The sequence below is a fragment of the Chelonia mydas genome, chromosome 17 (assembly GCF_015237465.2).
Source record: "Chelonia mydas isolate rCheMyd1 chromosome 17, rCheMyd1.pri.v2, whole genome shotgun sequence".
In the NCBI taxonomy this organism is placed as follows: domain Eukaryota; kingdom Metazoa; phylum Chordata; order Testudines; family Cheloniidae; genus Chelonia; species Chelonia mydas.
In genome coordinates, this window is record NC_051257.2 from 2,508,895 (window position 1) to 2,532,318 (window position 23,424).

Genomic DNA, 23,424 nt, shown 5'->3' on the forward strand with positions numbered 1-23,424 from the left:
TGTTCCCATTTTAAGACAAAACTCCTCTGAAAACCATCATCCTTTCAAAGGTTTATAACTACTTGGCTGCATATAACTGCCTAAAACAAGTCTGTACATTTTTTTTAAAAAAATTTTAGACTTCATGTAGCATGTACTTTCAGAGAGGTTTACAATGCAGCCTTTTGTAGTTAACTTGCTCACAACTGGGCCACTGCCAGGTTGTCATCAATGACATTGTAAAGCAGATGAATGAAGTTCTTATGTGTGGTGACAAGCAGAGTTCTGATATGGTGCATGCATGAACTGAAAGAAGAGTTTGCTATTAATTTGTCAGGTTAATAAATATGATGATTCAGTGAATAAAAGACTTCAAGTCTAAACATCCAGAAGTAATATTTGTAGCGCTTTAGTGGTTCAGTGCTCCCTTGAAAAACAAAAAAAGTTACAGACAAGCCAAAAAACAAAAACCCTGGAATAAAAAGACTCCCGCGCATAGCGTCCCACTCCCTAATCTCTTCTCACACATCGGAGAAGATACAGCTCTGCCTTTCAGCCTGCCATCTCCAGACTTATGGCTACTCCTGACAGAAATACACACCTTACTATGCAACACCTCCAAACTGGTTGTCAGAGCAAATATGAGAGATTATATGCTTAAGAAAGATCACGCTACAAAATAACAGAGCTGGAACCAGCAGCAGCACCTGTGGGAAGAATTCCACATCTTCATTCCAATAAAAAGAAGAATACACTTGGAAATGTTACACGTTAGCAATGCACTGTGAGACATTCAGTGTCAAGACACGTCAAGCCCAAGACAGTGAAACTATTTCAAATAAGTTTGCATTCACTGTTTTGCCATGTGGGAGAAACAAAAAAACCCAGTGCTCTCAACATTTAAACAGACTCCAGAACCATTGAGGATGGTCTCAACATGGCCCACGTAAAGAAATATGGCAACCCTGGATGGGTAGGACACTGAGAGACCAACCAGTATGTTCAAGATCTGGCTGCTTTATCATTAAGCTTCTTGCCCCAGAAGACTGAATTCACAGAAACAGATTAGCCAACAGCATTGCCATGGGGTATGACTATTTCTAGTATACCAGAGATCATCATAATATATGGCCTAAGCATTTGGCATGTCCTACCTTTTTAGTTCTCTTACTGAGCATCCTCCCACCTGAGACTGACTTGACTAGTTCAGCCATATGCTAATAGTGAGAAGCAGTCAGGTCTAGTCACTAAGGCAGTGGACTGGGAGTCAGGAGAACTGCTTTATACCCAGCTCCGCAAATGACCTTCAGCGTGGCATTAGGCAAGTCACTTCCTCTCTCTGTGCCACCACTTTCCTTCCTCACCATTCGCCTTGTCTATTTCAATTGCAGCCTCTTTGGACGAGGTACTGTCTCGCACTACGTGTATGTACAGCACCTGGCATAATGTGCCCTCCAGGCCGCATCATAATACAGTGCTAATGAATTAATTATTGTGCTATACCCAGACCGTCTTTTACACACTCTGGAATCATCATATCAAGTTTAATCTGTGTCTGGTGTAAACTAGTACCTAGCTTTAAAACAAACTAAAAAAGCAAAACACGCTTTGGTTTTAAAATGGTATGCTCTAATCTAATCCAATCCATCCATCCTCCAGATTTTTTACTCTTCGAGCATTTCACTGCAGTATCCAAATTCCTGAAGCCAGTAAATTTATCTGATCTATTGTTTCAAGCCAGGCACAGATAGTTAGAGTATTAGTTTCCCCTTTTACACAGATGCTTATTGTTGCCTATGTACAAAGGTAAAACATTTAAACATGGACCATGGTCTCAGAAAAAGCTCTCAAACCATACAGTGCTCCACTGAATACAGTTCTTCAAACTTACTCAGGGAACTATATCTGCAGGACTTTAGCAGAATACAATGCTTACTTCCATACTGGACATTGACCAGTGAGAAAGAAGATGCCATTCTTGGCACAGGATAAGCAATTGCAGGTCAGCTTTCACTACTGAACTGCCTGGAGTGCCTTTTGTAGGAAAGCTGTAAAGCAAACAGCCTAGAGACCGACCTCCTCGTTTTCAGAGGCTCTGTACGCACACCACACAAGGTGGATTTCAGAGTCAAGGAATAGGTGTACTAGAGGCTACCAGCATTCAGGTTTCTGAATTCTATTGCACTTTTTATTTGCATATGGAGGAAGCACAACTTTGGTACCTACTTCAGTTTCCATTAGTTGACAGCAATCTACAATACAGTCTGTGCTATCCTCATATGACCCCTATCTATTCACTTGGAAAGAGCTGGAAGAGCCAGACAGGAGAAACCTTGCTCACTGGCCCTTAAACTGGATCACAGCTATGTTAATTTCTCAGATTTCTTTCCAAGTGGAAGACTGACAGTAAATACATATGGTTTCTTTCCTCAAAGTTATCCTCCCCCAAATCCCATGCGTGCGGAATGCCCTTACAACAGTTTTATCCTGAATGGGAGCTTGACAGCTCAGCCATTTTTTAAAAGCCAAAGAATTTAATTTTCAGTCACGTGCAACTAGAATATTAAAATGAGTTTTCATGGGATGTAAACAGTAGCTGAAAAAGAAAGTGAAAGTCAGAAGGTCTTATCAGTTAACACAAACTGCTTTCCAACTGTCTCTAAATAACCCCAGTCACCTTGTGACCACCCCATCTTTTCCAGTTACGCCCAGCCCTGTTACAATGGTACCCTGGAAAAGAAAGAGCCTGACTTAACACAAGCCCTCACAAGTTATTTTTTGGGGAGCTGAACCAGAGTGAATTTTCATCAGATTAATGACAAACAAATTTAGAAGCTAAATGAGTCAAACACATAGCCATTAATTAATCTCTCTACATTTAACCACTGACTGCTGTCTGAGCTTTTAGAGTAACAGCCGTGTTAGTCTGTATTCGTAAAAAGAAAAGGAGTACTTGTGGCACCTTAGAGACTAACCAGTTTATTTGAGCATGAGCTTTCGTGAGCTACAGCTCACTTCATCGGATGCATAGCATATCGTGGAAACTGCAGAGTTTCCACGATATGCTATGCATCCGATGAAGTGAGCTGTAGCTCACGAAAGCTCATGCTCAAATAAACTGGTTAGTCTCTAAGGTGCCACAAGTACTCCTTTTGTCTGAGCTTTGCTATTCTGGCCAGTGCTAAACCACATCTCTAAAAGAAAAACCAAATCAGATGCTGTCAGTGTTTGAAATCTACAGTAGTCTTTGGCATCAGACCAACATGGACAGTAGACAAAAAAGATTAAGCTGAAGCCTGAGCCAATGGAACAGGGATTGGGGTACAGGATCTAAACAAAAGACCTCTGCAATTGCAGGGTTTTCAGAGACATCTCACACTGGGCCATTGCCCCAACCCAACTCCCAGTCTCATGGACTTCATTTCAGACTGTGCTTGCACAGCACCTTTGAAAATCAGGCCCAAGCATATTACTGCTGGCATGTTAGAGTAGATGGCAACACTAAAAGTAGCTACATGGATGGAACAAACCCAGAGAGAGACTGAGCAGTCATTTTAAGATACCTCTGTGATGGAGATAAGACAAAAACAGATTCCTGCTGGTGGAAAGGGAGACACATATAGAGATAGACTACTTTAAGTTTTTAAGGTGGTCAGATACCACAGTTGTAAGAGCAATGTCTAAAAGGCACAAGGAAGGAGTTTTATAAAGAACACTTGATTGAATGTGACATTTACAATACTATTAAGTTAATTTAGGGGACCTAAAGAGACTGGATGTTTAGCTTAACAGAAACACAGCTGGGAAAGCCCCTGAAGGTGTCCTTTAAAAATGGGAAATCAAATCTTACAGAGGAACATAGAAAGAAAAATATTGCAAGTATAAACAGGCAGGCCAAACAAGAATTTGAAGAGCAACTAGCAAAAACTAGACAAAAACTAACTCTCCCCCCCCCCCCTTTTTTTTTTTTTTTAATTAAAATATATCAGAAGCAGGAACTAACATAACATTGATTTTTAGAAAAGGCTCCAGATGAGATCCTTGTCATCACAGGCCAGTAAAGTGTAAATTTTAGTACCAGACATATTGATTGAAACTAGAAGAATTATCAGATACATAAATAAAACATGATATGTTGGAAGAGTCAATACAGCTTTTATAAAGGGAAATCATGCCTCACCAATCTATTAGAATTCTTTAAGGGGGTCAAACAGCCATGTGGACAAGGGTGATCCAGTGGATATAGTGCACTTGGACTTCAGAAAGCCTCAAACAAAGTCCCTCAACAAAGGCTCTTACACAAACTAAGCAGTCATGGGATAAAAAGATCAGTAACTAGTTAATAGACAAGAAGCAAAGCATAAGAATAAATGGTTAGTTTTTGCAATGGAGAGAGAGGTAAATAGCAGGGTTCCCCCCAAAAATCTGTATTGAGACCTGGGCTGTTCAACATTCATAAATGATCCGGGAGAAGGGGTAAACAGGGCGGTGGCAAAATTTGCAGACAATACAAAATTACTCAGGATAGTTAAGTCCAACGCAGACTGCGAAGAGTTATAAAAGGGATCTCACAAAACTGGGTGACTGGGCAACAAAATGGCAGATGAAATTCAGTGCTGATAAATGCAAAGTTATGCACATTGGAAATAATCATCCCAACAATTCATACAAAATGATGGAGTAAATTAGCTGCTATCACTCAAGAAAGATCTTGGAGTCATTGTGGAGAGTTCCCTGAAGACTCAACATGCAGTGGCAGTCAAAAAAGCGGACAATGTTAGGAATCATTAGGAAAGGGACAGATAAGACAGTAAATAGCATAATGCCACTATATAAATCCATTGTACACCATCAACTTGAATACTGTGTGCAGTTCTGGTCACCCGGTCTCAAAAAAGATATTAGAATTGGAAAGAATACAGAGAAGGGCAACAAAAATGATTAAGGGTATAGAACAGCTTCCATACAAGCAAAGATTTAAAAAAGACTAGGATTGTTCAGCTTAGAAAAGAGACAACTAAGGGATGATAGGATAGAGGTCTATAAAATCATGAATGGTGTGAAGAAAGTGAGCACTGAAGTGTTACTTACCCCTTCACATAACACAAGAACCAGGGATCACCCAGTGAAATTAAAAGGTAGCAGGTTTTAGATGAATGTAAGGAAGTTCTCTCTTCACACATCACAGTCAATCTGCGAAACTCATTGCCAGGGGATATTGAAGGCCAAAAGTATAACTGGGTTCAAAACTAAATTAGATAAGTTCATGGATGATAGGTCCAATCAATGGCTATTAGCCAAAATGGTCAGGGATGCAACCCCGTGCTCTGGGTACCCCTACACCTCTGACTGCCAGAAGCTGGAAGTGGACAACAGAGAATGGATCATTTGATAATTGCCTGTTCTGTTCATTCCCTCTCAAACATCTAGCACTGGCAACGGTCAGAAGACAGGATACTAGAACACTGGTTTGGTGCAGTATGGCCATTCTTATTAGGTTCTTTGCGGAGCTGCGTGGGTGAGTTACAGCTATGGAGTGTGCTAATGTAGATATACGGCTTTAAAGTCTTCCCAATGGAATGGACAGACATTAAATAAGAGTATCTTTAGAGTCCAAAAGACTTTTATAAAGTGAAGAAATCCAATTAACAAAAGCACAATCTTCTAGACCAATCAAAAAGCTAGATACTACAATGCTGGACATCCAAGATGCCAGAAAGGAAACAGATACAGTATTTGGATGCTGTTTTCAAGTATCATGGCAGATCATTTGGTGTTTAAGTACATCTTCTTGTGGTGGGGCAGAGCTACATAAGGCAGCCACATTTTGCAAGAGAAAGCAGTTGGGTCATAGAATCATAAGAGATTAGGGTTGAAGAGGCCTCAGGAGGTCATCTAGTCCAACCCTCTGCTCAAAGCAGGACCAACCCCAACTAAATCATCCCAGCCAGGGCTCTGTCAATCCAGGCCTTAAAAACCTCTAAGGATGGAGATTCCACCAGAATCAGTCCAATCAGAAGCCTTCAGAAAACTAGCTCAGCTTCCACATCAGAAGAAGAGAAGACTGAAGTAGTGCCAGGACATTCCAACTGTCCAGCAGCAGGTCTGATGCTTTCTCTTGCAGAAAAGCCAGGCAGTAATGGGGAGCAGTTAGTCCAATGACTCTTAACATGTGTCCGGACTTGAGTGAATACTGACCACACAGGAACTGCTGGACTTAGACTTCTGCTTTCTGCACTCAGGATGCAGTTCTGAATAAAGCTTTTCTCCAGACCAGCCCTCACAGTTTCTGTTTTGCATGGGAAAGAGTTCACAGCCTCAGAAGCCAGCTTGCAAAAGACTCTAGTACAGTCTTTGTGCTTCACTTTGTGAGGACACCAACATGAAGACATGAAATTACAGAACCCAAAGTGTATAAGCATATACAGTACCAAAGAATAATTAAATTTACCCACTTGAGACTGAACAGCTTCAATTTAAGCCATGTTAACAACTCCAGCATGGTATTTTGTACAAAGCCATCTTTGCCCAACTTTTTTGGTGGTGTTGCAGAGCAACCATATTTATAGTTTTGCCACAGTCACCTTTTCCATTCAGGATCTAGGTAACAAGTTTAACTAAGCACATAACGAGTACACTGGACCACGGATGAGACTCTGCCTCTCCGACAAGATGTTATAACAATGGTCGCTGGCCACCCCCTAGCGGTTTGAGAAGCGGTACAATCGCCCAACAGTAAGGGGAAAGAGGAGTCACAAGGAGTTAATTTTCCATGTTCAATTGTATGAAATCTTTTCATCAAAACAAATCAAATAAAAACAAAACCTACTCCACCCTGCTGAAGAGCAAGCTTCTGGGGAGTGCATTAGTGTTTGTGAAGTTCAACATTAGAATGCAGAAGACTAATAACTGTAGCCTAACAAGAATACCAGCTAGAAGGGAGAACTGTCAAAATAGCCAGATCCGGTGATAAGTTTCAAGTAACGCATTAAAACCACATCATGCTTCCTCTCCCTGCCCAGGCAGAACTCAAGTGAAACAAAATGAACAAAAAAGAGAACCCCCCTGATAAGAAGTAATACAGCTAGCCTGATGTTACTTGTTTATGTAGTCTGGAAGGTCAGTAAAGGGTGTTATCACCTCTTCACACACTTTGAAAGGTTAAAGTTAAGTTGCATTAGTGTAAATTTTATTTTGCACAGAAGGATGCCTGTATGTGGGAGGGCCTTGTTTGTTTAACTGCTAGGGCCTGCACTATGCTGGGGAAGACTAAGTTGTATTTATCTTTTGTATCACTAACCAACATTATATTGACAGGTTTCAGAGTAGCAGCTGTGTTAGTCTGTATTTGCAAAAAGAAAAGGAGTACTTGTGGCACCTTAGAGACTAACATTTATTTGAGCATAAGCTTTCGTGAGCTACAGCTCACTTCATCGGATGCATTCAGTGGAAAATACAGTGAAGAGATTTATATACAGAGAGAACATGAAACAATCGGTGTTACCATACACACTGTAACCAAGTGATCACTTAAGGTGAGCTATTACCAGCAGGAGAGTGGGGGGGCGGGGGGAGGGGGACCTTTTGTAGTGATAATCAAGGTGGCCCATTTCCAGGAGTTGACAAGAACATCTGAGGAACAGTGGGGGGTGGGGGTGGGGGATAAACATGGGGAAATAGTTTTACTTTGTGTAATGACCCATCCACTCCCAGTCTCTATTCAAGCCTAAGTTAATTGTATCCAGTCTGCAAATTAATTCCAATTCAGCAGTCTCTCGTTGGAGTCTGTTTTTGAAGTTTTTTTGTTGAAGAATTGCAACTTTTAGGTCTGTAATCAAGGGACCAGAGAGACTGAAATGTTCTCCAACTGGTTTATGAATGTTATAATTCTTGACGTCTGATTTGTGTCCATTTATTCTTTTACGTAGACACTGTCCAGTTTGGCCAATGTACTTGGCAGAGGGTCATTGCTGGCACATGATGGCATATATCACATTGGTAGATGTGCAGGTGAACGAGCCTCTGATAGTGAGGCTGATGTGATTAGGCCCTATGATGATGTCCCCGAATAGATATGTGGACACAGTTGGCAACGGGCTTTGTTGCAAGGATAGGTTCCTGGATTAGTGGTTCTGTTGTGTGGTTGCTGGTGAGCCTTTGTTTCAGGTTGGGGGGCTGTCTGTAAGCAAGGACTGGCCTGTCTCCCAAGATCTGTGAGAGCGATGGGTCGTCATTCAGGATAGGTTGTAGATCCTTGATGATGCGCTGGAGAGGTTTTAGTTGGGGGCTGAAGGTGACGGCTAGTGGCGTTCTGTTATTTTCTTTGTTGGGCCTGTCCTGTAGTAGGTGACTTCTGGGTACTCTCCTGGCTCTGTCAATCTGTTTCTTCACTTCAGCAGATGGGTATTGTAGTTGTAAGAATGTTTGATAAAGATCTTGTAGGTGTTTGTCTCTGTCTGAGGGGTTGGAGCAAATGCGGTTGTATCAGAGCTTGGCTGTAGACAATGGATCGTGTGGTGTGGTCTGGGTGAAAGCTGGAGGCATGTAGGTAGGAATAGCGGTCAGCAGGTTTCCGGTATACGGTGGTGTTTATGTCACCATCGCTTATTAGGACCGTAGTGTCCAGGAAGTGGATCTCTTGTGTCGACTGGTCCAGGCTGAGATTGATGGTGGGATGGAAATTGTTGAAATCATGGTGGAATTCCTCAAGGGCTTCTTTTCCATGGGCCAGATGATGAAGATGTCATCAATGTAGCACAAGTAGAGTAGGGGCATTAGGGGACGAGAGCTGAGGAAGCGTTGTTCTAAGTCAGCCATAAAAATGTTGGCATACTGTGGGGCTATGCGGGTACCCATAGCAGTGCCGCTGATTTGAAGGTATACATTGTTCCCAAATGCGAAATAGTTATGGGTGAGGACAAAATCAAAGTTCAGCCACCAGGTTAGCCGTGACATCATCAGGGATACTGTTCCTGACGGCTTGTAGTCCATCTGTGTGTGGAAAGTTGGTGTAGAGGGCTTCTACATCCATAGTGGCCAGGATGGTGTTTTCAGGAAGATCACCGATGGATTGTAGTTTCCTCAGGAAGTCAGTGGTGTCTCAAAGATAGCTGGGAGTGCTGGTAGCGTAGGGCCTGAGGAGGGAGTCTACATAGCCAGACAATCCTGCTGTCAGGGTGCCAATGCCTGAGATGGTGGGGTGTCCAGGATTTCCAGGTTTATGGATCTTGGGTAGCAGACAGAATACCCCAGGTCAGGGCTCCAGGGGTGTGTCTGTGCGGATTTGTTCTTGTGCTTTTTCAGGGAGTTTCTTTGGCAAATGGTGTAGTTTCTTTTGGTGACAAGACTCCAGCATCAACCCAGAATATGGCCCAGACTTCTTTTATTGAGCTGCTGCTTGCTTAGCCATTGAAGGAAGCCCCTATAATATCATAGAATCTCAGGTTTGGAAGGGACCAGGAGGTCATCTAGTCCAACCCCCTGCTCAAAGCAGGACCAATCCCCCATTTTGCCACAGATCCCTAAATGGCCCCCTCAAGGATTGAACTCACGATGCTGGGTTTAACAAGCCAATGCTCAAACCACTGAGCTATCCCTCCCCCCCATTTATTTCATAGATGAGTTAGATGTGTATTTTAGGTGTTTCTGGAGTGTCTATTCTTGAAGTTGCCCTTGTATCTAGGTTACACCCAGCTGTAGTTAGGTTACACAGTCACTTTCCTGTCTACCTCAGATTTAGTCATGAGCTGCTACCTTTCAGCATGCCGCCCCAGTTTCTTCTCACGTGCTTTGGAAATGCTATGGTGAAAAGGTGGGATTTACAGCTGCCCTGACAACACCAACTGAAATCTGTGTTCCCCTTGGGAGAGTACCCCCAGCAACAGGCACCACTTCAGAGCAGGACCCTGCAAACTTGAAAGGGGAGAAGCATCAGGCTTTTGTTAACAGATTCAACAGTCAGATAAGCACAGCTGCAGCAATGATTCTCAGAGATAGCTGCTGGGCCTATTCCACCCAAAGATTAGCATTTAGCTCAGGAACACTGTAAGTAAGATAGGATAGTTAACAGATCTGGCTATATTCTCTTTGCAGGTTGCTAGTCCTAGAAGTAGCTTGCACTAGAAAGGGTATCAAGCTTATAACTGTAGTAGTGCTAACTGACACCACTGTAACACCTGTTGACAATATACCTATCTATAAAATATAGTTGACAATATACATATCTATAAAATTAAGTGCAACATTCTGCTTCAGAGAGAACTCCGTGAATACATGCCATGTCCATAATTTCCAACTAGCTATAAATATTCTGTGGTTGTTCAATCAAGTACCAAATTCTGTCATGGCTTTGTCTACTTTGACAGATAACACACCTACACTGCAGCTTCACCACAAGTGTGAAGAATAGATAAGACCAACGTGCGAAGAGGTTTTTTTTAATTTTAATTACAGTTTATTGCAATGACTGCAAAGCCTGGCCATATTTTTGCTGAGAAAATGTTACTGGGGAAAAACCCATCACAAATACCTCAGGTAGACCAATAGCAATGCAGATACACACTTTGTGCAGAAATACAATTCAGCAGCTTTTGTCCCTCCAATGGTCAAGAGTATTCATCACCTTCTCCCTGGATATCAAGTGCTAAACACCCTCAACTTCCAGCAAGGTAGGCTGTATCATAGAACCGGAAGGAACCTTGAGAGATCTAGTCCAGTCCCCAGCACTCATGGCAGGACTAAGTATTATCCCTGACAGGTGTTTGTCTAACCTGCTCTTAAAAATCTCCAATGATGGGGATTCCACAGCTTCCCTAGGCAGTTTATTCCAGTGCTTAACCACCATGACAGTTAGGAAGTTTTTCCTAATGTCCAACCTAAACCTCCCTTGCTGCAATTTAAGCCCATTGCTTCTTGTCCTATCCTCAGAGGTTAAGAACAACAATTCTTCTCCCTTCTCCTTGTAACAACCTTTTATGTACTTGAAAACTTATGTCCCTCCTCAGTCTTCTCTTCTCCACACTGAACAAACCCAGTTTTTTCAATCTTCCCTCATAAGTCATGTTTTCTAGACCTTTGGTCGTTTTTGTTCCTCTTCTCTGGATTTTCTCCAATTTTTCCATATCTTTCCTGAAATAGGGTACCCAGAAATAGACACAATACTCCAGTTGAGGCCTAATCATCGTGGAGTAGAAAAGAATTACTCCTTGTGTCTTGCTTACAACACTCCTGCAAATACATCCCAGAATGATGTTCGCTTTTTTTGTGACAGCGTTACACTGTTGACTCTCATTTAGCTTGTTGTCACTATCTTGGAGGATCAGCCCCTGGGTCCAGTTTCTAGTTAGATCATGGCTATAAATGTACCACAAAGACATCTGTTGTGCAAACAAAGGATTTTCCACCTGTAGGGCACATGGTAACTTCCTTTCATATAAAGAGGAAGGGAGCAGCAAGTATTATTTCAGCTTTACAACTTAGGAGTAACTTGAGTTTGCTGACTGCTGACTAAAACTGCAACACTATGCACGTTACTACTGCCCACTTTGGTACATACAGAGAAAATGGGGGACTTTATGGAGCCCACAGCATTCTCGGAGAGTGGTGGCTGCTGACTGAGGGCCCAGCTCTGCAGGCAGCAGAGCAGAAGTAAGGGTGGCATGCTATGGCATTGCTGTCACTCATTCCAGACCCATTCTGTGGAGGACTTTAGTGTCCAACACTGTTGAACTACCACCCTTTGCAAGCATTGCACTCTTCTGGAAGTCAGATGGAAAGAAGAAGTTTGTAGCACCAGGAGGATGTGGTTTGTTGTGACTGAAGGAGGCCTTCAGCTGCAGGCTGAGATCAGGCAGCGATCAGCCCCAGGGTTACTTTTTGCTAGTTTCCAAGACAACCAAGTGCTGCAGGTGACGGCCTGACAACTGAAAAGTCGCTAAGCCATACTTGACACTGCAGGCACACTTATGTGTCCCCTGCTTAACTAAGCTGGTCATTGCAGAGAAGAGTATCACAATATCTAGGACAGATGTGTACGCAGAAGCTAAAGTTCTTCTTCGCAAGTCAAAAAGCCTTGTCTTGGGCAGCAGGCTAAAAGCCAGTTTTAGATACTTAAAAAAGTAAACCTCAACCCTTCTATTATGCAGCAAAATATGAAACAGAGGATACAGGTCTCTGATATTTTCTTGCAGATCTGGAAAGTAAACAAAAATTGCGAAAGCCTGATCTACAACCAGGTTTTTATCCCACCATCATAGTCCCGCTTTGTTTGCCAGACCCTGCCGCTTGAGGATGCCGAAGGTCTGGTGTGTGTTGAGTCCGGCTCTCACCTATTGTCTCTGAAAGATTTAGTATGAAAGAGCTGTGCACACATCTGAAAGGCTTTAGAACTCCCACCTTCTCCTCTGTCCCTCATCTCAGAATGAAGTGATGCCAGTTACCTCAGAGATTTCTAGGACTGGCACATGTTAAAGAAGAAGAAAAAAAAACATGGCTTTATCAGCACATCTTGATAAGAACTAGTGATCGCTCATGTAACTGATTAATGCAACTCCAGAGATAGACTGCCACTCTGATAAATACTGCAGAGGAGAGGAGAGATTTTTAAAAGGTAGTAATAAATGTGATCAGTTTAAAGAGTTGTTTGCAGTGTTGTTGCAGCCACTTTGGGCTAAGAGGTCAATCAATTAGTGTTTTGCCTAGCAATTATATTGTTAAGACCACTACTAATGAAAGCCCTGAAAGCACTATTAAAATAAAGAAAACAGAGAAAGGTTATATTTAGTTTCTTAAACTATTGAGGAAAATATTTCCTGTATGTTCTACTAGCAAGGAACTTGAAGACAGAAAATGACAAAAGGTTTCCAAACGTATCTGCAGGGTTCTGCTTCCCCCTTTAGCTAACCTCCTGGGAACAAGAGGGAAGCTGACTGGCTGAAGGTTTGTTGTTTTAAGTTGTGAATTTTATAACAATGAAAACAGCATCTCCTCTTTCTGGGTCAGCTGTCTTCCCCACCCTTAGGGAAACAGTATGCTCTCTTACTGGAAAGGAGTCCGGGCCCGATTGCCTGCCCAGATCCTTCACTTCTCAAGAAAGGGTCAGACAGGATTATTTTGCTTTTCCTCTGTGTAGCGGTCTTTCAAAAAAATTAATGAAAGAGTTACTAATAGTCAATGAGTAGAGACAGTTCTATAGTAATAGTTTCAGAAAATGGCAGCATCCTGCAACATCAGGGCCACTTTCCTTTGTTCACCTCATCATGTTAACGGGGATCCCACTGTAAGCTTTTCGGTAAGGTCACTTCTAACATCCTTCAGTGCCTTAAACTGTAAATCCGATGCAGAGACTTTTACACCAGGTATATATGGTATCAACTATGTTCTTGCTACCAGATCAAACACACACCCCAGACTTCCATTCTGCATGACAACAAGTTTTCCTCCAATATTTTAGGTTAGTGTATATGGGGAGGGAAGCAATAGAATTGATAAGACCACCATAGAAGGGGAAAGTAGTAAATAACTGGACACAACTGGTCAAAGCAGATTTAGAGCCTAATCAACTGGGCTTTCACATTTCCAACTCATGCATCAAAACTTCAGATCAACTGGACACATTTAAGAAAATTGTACCTCCCCTGCACCCAAAAAAATAAAAAAAAGCAGATATTAACCATGAGGCGCCAGAGATCAGGGCAAGCCCAAGTCCTGGAACTTTTAGAGAACAGCAGAAGACCTTTGGCACATAACAGCAGGTGCACAATGCCTCAACATCTCTCCTGAGACAACAGCGCTTAGGAGATGGTATAAAAGGGAGAACGGTGACAATCTGGTTCTTGTTCAGATAGGAAGGAAACTATTTTTAATTTAATAATGGTGCCTACATACTGCGGACTTCGGCACGTTTGAAACGCTTACATACACTAACCATCAAGGACCAACTCTATACAGTGCATTTTATGTGTGGTAGTGAAGAATTCTGCGTTTATGGAATTAACAGTATACGATTAAATCAGGACAAGTCTTTTTTGAATGATCAGTTTCTGTGTGACACAGGAAAAAGCAGGAAGGTTAGGAGACAGATTCAGAGAAATCTCATTTAGCACCTAACTGTCAGCAAAAGTTAATTTGCTGTGGACATATACTGCACAGACAGAGACCATCTGGAAAAGACTTGTGCTACTTTCCAACGCTCCTCCATAGCCAAACTTTGCCATGCAAACTTCCAGCTCTTCGTTTTATAAGTGAAGTCTTGGAAAGCATGGGTCGAGCCACCACCACAATTTTTGAAGACAGAGTGGGAGAGAGGATTTTTTCCATGGGAGAGGAAAAGGTTGCTTGGAACCAAACACACAGGAGCAGTTCATAGATTTCCATTTGTCTCAGACTTGCCGGAGAGTAGACGAGCCAGTGAATTGTGCAAGAACTCACTCCACCTTTAACAAATCCTGAAGAGTCCTCCAGCTCAAATCTTCATTATGTCTTGGAACAAGGCTTGATTGAACCTTGACAAATGGCAAGCCAGATGGCTGAGTTATTGGGAACAGACTATGGCAAGGTTGTGGAAGACATACAGCAAAGCAGAATGTGGCAGTGCTTTCTCTGGCATTGTCCAAATTCAGACAGCAGGTTTCCATACAGCCTGCTGGATCTGCCTGCACATGAGTCCAGCTGATGTCAGTTTACATATTATTCCACTGAAATGAGGCCACTGGGGGGTGGAGTGGGGAAGCGAGAAGAACTTTGCAAAGCCAGGTTCCCCGGATCCTCTTTGACAGACATTCGCAACTAGGGAGACAGTCTCCAGGATGGAAGGAAGGAAGGATACCACGGGCCTGGATCCTTTAAATCTCCCTACTAGAGATCTGGCCCCAAACTTCTCTCACTCCTACAGCTAAATGTGCTACAGCAATGGACAAGGTTTTTCCTCTCGCTGTAGGAACTCCACCTCCCTGAGTGACAACAGCTAGGACTTTGGAAGCATTCTTTGGTCACCCTAACTGTGTCCACACCAGGCAATAGGTCAGCTTAGCTATAACACTCAAGAGCGGGGAGCCAACCTGTGGCTCCAGAGTCACATGTGGCTCTTCAGAAGTTAATATGCGGCTCCTTGTACAGGCACCAACTCCCGGGCTGGAGCTACAGGCTCCAACTCTCCAATGTGCCAGGGGGTGTTCACTGCTCAACCCCTGGCTCTGCCACAGGTCCTGCCCCCACTCCACCCCTCCCCTGAGCCTGCCATGCCCTCGTTCCTCCTCCTGCACGCCATGGAACAGCTGATCGGGAAGCGTGGGGAGGGAGGGGGAGGCGCTGATCGGTGGGGCTGCCAGTGGGTGGGAGGGAGGTGCTGGGAACGGGGTGGGGGAGCTGAAGGGGGGCTGCTGATGTATTCCTGTGGCTCTTTGGCCATGTACATTGGTAAATTCTGGCTCCTTCTCAGGCTCAGGTTGGCCACCCCTGCTCAAGAGTGTGGATCTTCCACACTGAGCTAAGTTTTAAGTGTAAGCCAGGCCTAATTCTATTCCTGTAAGCACTGTTTCCAGCTGTAGGTTATAAACAGGGAAGCCTCCAAGGCAAGTATTTGAGACTAGATCTGCATTCACTTTTAGGTTTACATGTAAAATGTTTGCAGCATCGCAATTTTTTGCAGCGTGAGGCAGCAAGCTCCACACATGCCATGTCCCCACAAACACAGTTCCAGAGGAGCATGGGGATTCAGATAGGGAGAAGAGGGACAGTCTTTAAGGGAAAAACAGATTGATAAAAAGGCATCTTTTACTCTTAAAACATGAGCTAGGCTTTTGCCGAAAAAGCAAACACCCAATATTCCAGAAGAGAAACTGGAAATCTTTACAAGGTTCAAATCCTTCAGCTCTTAAGCATCGGCTGCTGTGTTGATGAAGGTATCCACTCTCTAACTCCCACAATAACCACGTACTCCACCTTGATGAAATCACCGCTGGACCCATACTCTGCCCATAAGACACTTCTGCTCATTCCAGCCACTGCTTCTGGTAGAAAGAAATGTTTTGTAGGATGCAGCACAGAGGTCTCTCTTTTTTGATAAAAGTGTCAGCATAGTCAAAAGCCAAACTACAATTGGAAACTCAGACAGACAATTAAGAGATCATGCTTTATAAGTAGCCAGGTGAAATACTGCAGATCTATAACAACCTGGTCAAATCACAGTATGAAACACTCCTCTACAACGCAATAAATATTTGTGAGGTGCTCAAATTCTATGGCAATGAGGACAAAAATCCAGAAATAAAACCAACCAATTTCAAACTGATTTGAATAACCTATTCCCCTGAATCCAGGGAAGCCAATTATAATACTTTTGCAGCACACAACGCAGAAGTCCCCTGTGGTTCAAGGACATTGACACTGCACTATTTGAACCTCCTCTTCTTGTCTAGGGAGTCTACTTCTAACAGAAGAGCATCAAGCAATTTATAAGGGACTCTGTCCTCAAAGTCCTTTAGTGACCTAGAAATGAAATTCGTTCCTCCATTTGGTCACCCGTTGAAGCATACAGAAGTGTAACACTTTCTCCTTACTCCCAGTTTGAGATGGCAAAGCAGCAGTCTGAGAATTTTTATGTCAAGACATGACAACATCAAGCTACTTCAGACCTCTACATTCTCTGGAGGACTAATTTATCAGATTTAACTTGACCTCATCCCCATGTTACCTAGAGAAGGAACAAAAAGTTGGGGTTTACATTTAACTCTAGATGATTGGTATAATGTGTTGGTGTCCACACAGAAAATATCCATATGTAACAAAAAAAACACCCAACGGTTCGATTCGTCTATTAGAACATTACAGCAGCCAGTCTTATTTATTGTAGAAAACTATCAACCTATGATCCTGTGCACATAGAGAAAGGATTAAAGCACGGTTTGACCAAACATCTTGCTAAATTACGCAGAAGTTTTCCCACAAAATTGCAGGCCCCGGTCTTACAAGGGACTCTATGAGCAGACTCCTGCAGTTGTCCAGAACCCTGTTGAAATCAACAGGTCTCTCCCTAGGCAGAGGGGACCTCCCATACAGAGTCAATTTCAGCATAAAGATCTTAAGGAGGATTAACAAGGTATAGACTTGCCAGAAGCACAAGCCTTCAGCATTTCATTTGGGACCATCACCTGAAATTCTTGGGCCATCTCACCAGGAAATTTTCAGTCCAACCTTCTCACACAGGTACCTAGTGGCACTGAACTGTAAAGGTCAATGGAATTCTGACAAGAGCTGGATATTAGCCAAACGACAGTCTCCACTACAGTGTGGCTTGGGAATTCTTGTGGCACTTAATGGACAAAGATTGGAGACTTAACTCCAGTAACTAAGCTTGGTGGCATATCTAATATATTGAAACCAAATGCTATACTTTGCTTAACACTGAAGAAAGTTTAGCAGCAGATAGGCAGATGAGCTGAAATAGTATATATTTTTTCTAAAGCACCTTTCATCCTAAAAGATCACAAAGGACTTTTACAATTTTATATTATTATTAGTAGTAGTAATAATTATAAACATGCTTCAACCACTAGGGAAATGCAGAAGGCATTTGAAGAGTTCACAAAAACCCCATTACAACTGTTTAGGGCAGAAAGTGAAAAATACCATTTCCACTTGAGACTGCAAGGAGAGTTTTAGGTAGGCGGAAAGTAATTACTAAAGTTAAAGTCTGGTCAGGACACTGAAACCTGTCAAGAGTAAGTGTGTGGGCTCTAGAGTAGCAGCAGTGTTAGTCTGTATTCGCAAAAAGAAAAGGAGGACTTGTGGCACCTTAGAGACTAACAAATTTATTTGAGCATAAGCTTTCGTGAGCTACAGCTCGGATGCAACCGAAACGAAACCGAAACCTTATGCTCAAATAAATGTTAGTCTCTAAGGTGCCACAAGTCCTCCTTTTCTTTTTACACTTACTCTTGTGAAGAGTACCACAGGATTTATGGTGACTAGTTTAGCAGATTACATCTCAATTTTATTAGAATGAGGAAAGAGAGCGAGTACTGCTAAATATGCTAAAGGTGGTATTCTCTGCACACACACACACAGCATTCATGCATCTACACTCTCTTTCCTAACTGAAAAGGAGTACTTGTGGCACCTTAGAGACTAACCAATTTATTTGAGCATAAGCTTTCGTGAGCTACATGCATCCGATGAAGTGAGCTGTAGCTCACGAAAGCTTATGCTCAAATAAATTGGTTAGTCTCTAAGGTGCCACAAGTACTCCTTTTCTTTTTGCGAATACAGACTAACACGGCTGTTACTCTGAAATCTTTCCTAACTGTTCAGAGTGATCCAAATCCAAAACAACTTTTTGGTAACCTAGAAGGGAAACAGGCTGGTTAGCTGCACCAAACAGGGCAGCCTTGCAAAGTGATCATCACGACAAGTTTAAATGGAAGGAGCTATTTGAGACTAGGCATCAGTTGGGATGTATGAATTACATTAAAAAAAAAATCAGTCTTGTCACCAACCCAAGAGTTCCTACCCGAAAGAGGCATCAGGCTAACTGCTGAAGTGTTTTACACATGGAGGAAGTTAGGAGCAGCTAAGCCCAGACTGTTACTCCATGCATGGTTGTGAAAACAACGTATGATGAAGTAACAGAGTTAATCAATATTTATAGCAAAGTAACACAAGTGGAGTTAATCTGCACTGCTAATAAAACAGGCATGTCTTAGCAAGACAGGAAAAAAAAAGAACATAGGTGTTAATACCCTTGTATCCAAAATAACGTTTAATGTGATACTATCAAACAGTTAATCCACAATTTAGATCAAAAGAGATTTTACCCAACCCAAGAAATATTTTCAAAGCGGTTTTTATTTTAGCCAAAACAACTGGGATTTCCAACATTCCCCTGAAGCATTTGCAACCTAAACATAATGTGAGTGTGATAATACATGAGACTTTCAAAGTGAAGCCAACTGGAAACTGAATAGAAACGAAGTGAAAACGACTTCGCAGTTTTCACTGCCATCCTCAGTTAACTGCTGGTAACAAACTATATCAATTGTAAGTAGTAATTTAAATGCTTCGCATTCAGTTCCTCCCCCCTTTTTAAACAAAACATGATTTTGAATATGACAGCATCCCTTTCACAACCTGCCACACTCCCTGATTTGGGATTAATTTCTGGTAGTTTTGAAGACTCCTTTAATGAGAGCTTTCACTGCCATGGAGAGATTTAAAATCTTCCTGTTTCAAATACTGTCTCAGTTTGATATAGCCTTTTGAAGATTACATGCAGCACTGAGAAGGAAAATCTAGTCGCTTTTTCTGAAAGAAAGCTCATGCATGGAAGATGCCTAAAGGCAAATACCAAGTTAAATCATTTTTAGAATACAGTTCTGTAGGGGAGGAATTTAACATGGTCACTTATTAGAATCCCAGTTTCCTTTTAACCAATGATTTTTACATTTCTTGCACAATGGACTATGGAAGCGAAGACCAGCCAGTTTATTTATAGTCCATTTCACTTTCTGGAGGTTCTCATTCATCTTTACACCCTGAACTGTGTTGGGTGACAAACACGATAGGGCAGTATTTAAACCCAGAAACAAATGGTTTCCACTGAAACTTCATTTCACTGCAAACATTTTACCTCTGAAGTTGGGTAAAACATTCCATCCATGAGATCCATATTTTTAAGACTCCCCTGACCTGATCAGCTTGCTTTCAATAAATTAAAAGCCAACCACCACCAAACAGAAACCCACACACTCTCTAGAAACACGGCCCAGGAGAGAACCCCCTTCCCCAGGCTATTTCTTTGCAGCAGAGCAATAAAGATGGGCCAGAACCACATAGGGAAGCAGTATATAAGTGACCCAGACATAGATTCACTTAATCGTTTTGCAAGCACACTATAAAAGCTATAATGACATTTTTGCAAAAGGCAAGGGGGAAAAAAGCAAGAGCGATCCTGCTTATCCCCTCCCCGCTGCCCAGGACGGGTCCCCAGGCTTGGTGCCTGCCCGGAGCCTGCAGCCAGCCTGAGCATCCCTGGGGCTGCCCTGCTCGCGCTCAGCTGTCAGGCCCGAGGGGGGGGGGGGGGGGGGAGGCACGCCGCGCGCATGCGCGCACACACCAGCCAGACCCTATGTGGCAGCCAACTGCCTTTCCCTCCGCCTCAGCGAGGGAGCGCCGGGCGGGAGGCGGCGGCCGGGCGGGGAGACTCACCGAGGCGCAGGGGCTGGAGGTGGCGCTGGGGGTAGGCGAGCGCTGCACCGTTACCAGAGCCATCGAGGCGCGGCGGGGGGCCCCGTCCGGCCGCGGGAGGGGGCCTTACTCCATGGCGGGGCCCCGGAGCCGGGCGGCGGCGGCGCCGCGGTGACCGCCGGGGGCAGCAGCTCGGCACTCGCCAACGGCCCCTCGCCGACTGAGCGAGGCGCGGCGGGGCTGGGCCGGCCGGGCACAATAAGGCGCCAACGCGCATGCGCCACCTGTCAGCCCAGCCACGCCCGCGCCCTGCTGCAACAGCCGTTAACCCCTGCTCTGCTGGCCCCTAGCGAAACCCACCTCCTCGCTGCTGGGGCAGCTGCAGAGCCCCTTCCTGCTCCACTCCCTTCGGGAAACGGGCGCAGGACTGGGCTCTAAGGGGCCCGGCCCTTCCCTTCCCCCGGCTGAAAGGATTCCCAAGAGGAACCCTGCAGGGTGCGTCACTAGGGCAGCTACCCTCAAAGTGTTCAAAAAATCATGCCTCCAAAATCATGAGATCGGTTTACAATGATGAGATTTAAATAATAATGAATAACTGCTGGGTGATTTTTATTTACCTTCTGGTTTTTGAGTCTTTAGGGAGCACTGGGATGACGTTGCTGCTGCTTCTTCTTGTTCTTTTTTGAGGGGGGAAATGAAAGCTGAGGTGGAATCCCATGGGTCCCGGAGCTGGGGCTTTAAGAACTACTTCCTGTGACACTCATGATAAAATCACTTGAGTTGGCAACACAGATGATATCTTTGTAATTCCCCAACATTCCAGCCATCCTCTACAGAAAACAGCATCCAATCCCCTTTTGGGATTCTCTGGGAGATTCGCTGACTTAATCCATGGAGGCCTAGATACCTAGAAAGTGATGGGTCTGTGATGTGCGCACACAAATTTAAGCCATAAAATGCCCCCAGAATTCAACGTGTGGAAGTCTGGGAGCAGGGATGGGGGTGAGAGGTGGGCAGCAATAGGGTTATGTTAACAGCTTGAGCAAAACTTATTTGTTTTGAGGGTTCAGCAATTAGGGTCATGTCCAGGTGCCATTAATGGGAGTTTTGCCATTGAAGTTAATGGGATGAACAATCAGCCTTTTGTCGGCATCTAATGAGACTATTAATTGTGATTACCAGAGACCATAATACATATCAAACAGAAAGCAAGCACTCTTCTTCTCCAACAGCTTGCATTAACCCATCAATTCCTCTTAGGCACTCAGTGCATTTCACTCTCATCTCCTCCTTCAGGTTGACAGAACTGTCACGGAAGCTTTGGGCCCTTTAAATCTAAGCACAAGAAAAGCCCTCAGTGCCAGTTCTTTGGTCTATCCCCCACTGCCCTGCAGTCAAAATAATTGTCAGGCAGGCTCTGCAAACTGTACAGCAGTTATCCTTTACCACGATACAGAAGTTAAGCTCACTAATGAGCGTTTGCCTCCTAGTGGATGAAGGAGGATGAAAAACGGACTCGTTGAAATAAAACTGAGTTTAGAAAGTGATTTTTGTGGGAATGCTTCACTCAGGGCTATGCAGAAAGTGAGAACTTTGAACATACAGAATCCACAAAAATGCACCTGTTTGAGGGATCAGATTAGAAGGGGAGAATAAGCAAAGAAACATAGATAAAGCAAGTAAAGAGACAAGGTGGGTGAGATATCTCATCGGACTATCTTCTGTCTCTCTGATATCCTGGGACCAACATGGCTCTAACAACACTGCCTACATAAAGAAAGTATCATTGAACTGCTTGTAACAACCATCAGATTATTATTTTGAAACATAGTTTTTATGGAAAGCATGTTCGCACTGCTACGTGATTTATAGGGAGTGGTCAGGAAAATTACTTCCAGCCCCTTTATAAGCTATCCTCCCCCTCACTCTAAATATTCCATAGCTTCCCAACCAGAAGGTGTTTTGACTTTTACTTTTTTTATATATTTATGCTTTGCATGATCATATACTATGACAAGCTTTTTATGACAGTGTCTAGCTTTGAACCTTTGGGTGGCTTCGCCACTTCTATTAGATAGATTTTATTTTCAGCAGGTTTCAGAGTAGCAGCCGTGTTAGTCTGTATTCGCAAAAAGAAAAGGAGTACTTGTGGCACCTTGGAGACTAACATTTATTTGAGCAAAAGCTTTCGTGAGCTACAGCTCACTTCATCGGATGCATTCAGTGGAAAATACAGTGCGGAGATTTATATACATAGAGAATATGAAACGATGGGTGTTACCATACACACTGTAAACAGAGTGATCACTTAAGGTGAGCTATTACCAGCAGGAGCGGGGGGGCATGTACATGACAGAGGGGCATTGCTGGCACATGATGGCATGTATCATATTGGTAGATGTGTCCACATATCTATTCAGGGGATACCATCATAGGGCCTAATCACATCAGCCACAATATCAGAGGCTCGTTCACCTGCACGTCTACCAATGTGATATATCCCATCATGTGCCAGCAATGCCCCTCTGCCATGTACTCTTGGTCAAACTGGACAGTCTCTACGTAAAAGAATAAATGGACACAAATCAGATTTCAAGAATTATAACATTCAAAAACCAGTTGGAGAACACTTCAATCTCTCTGGTCACTCGATTACAGACCTAAAAGTGGCAATACTTCAACAAAAAAACTTCAAAAACAGACTCCAGTGAGGGACTGCTGAATTGGAATTAATTTGCAGACTGGATACAATTAACTTAGGCTTGAATAGAGACTGGGAGTGGATGGGTCATTACACAAAGTAAAACTATTTCCCCATGTTTATCCCCCACCCCTACCCCCCACTGTTCCTCAGACGTTCTTGTCAACTGCTGGAAATGGGCCACCTTGATTATCACTACAAAAGGTTCCCCCCCCCCACTCTCCTGCTGGTAATAGCTCACCTTAAGTGATCACTCTGGTTACAGTGTGTATGGTAACACCCATTGTTTCATGTTCTCTATGTATATAAATCTCCCCACTGTATTTTCCACTGAATGCATCCGATGAAGTGAGCTGTAGCTCACGAAAGCTTATGCTCAAATAAATTTGTTAATCTCTAAGGTGCCACAAGTACTCCTTTTATTTTCAGCAGGGTACTCCACTCTGTATAACCAGGGATAGAGTATAGATATGGTTGTTCAGGAGAGCAGTATTTCTGGTTTCACCTGCATTTTAAGAGAGAGAAAAGAACACTCCTTTTGCGTTGTGATCCTCTATGTGACCTAG

At 43.3% G+C, this 23,424-nt stretch overlaps 1 protein-coding gene across 2 annotated transcripts in view; it reads right to left on the minus strand.

The window, feature by feature from the left end:
• Positions 1–20,429, minus strand: part of SSH2 (slingshot protein phosphatase 2) — a 140,386-nt gene extending 119,957 nt beyond the window's left edge. For both annotated transcript variants that reach the window (XM_043530826.1, XM_037880850.2), the window contains exon 1: positions 20,179–20,429. In XM_043530826.1, the coding sequence (XP_043386761.1) occupies positions 20,179–20,241 (63 nt within the window). In that variant the 5' untranslated portion in view covers positions 20,242–20,429. The remainder of the gene's footprint in view (positions 1–20,178) is intronic.
• Between the last annotated feature and the right edge of the window lie 2,995 nt (positions 20,430–23,424).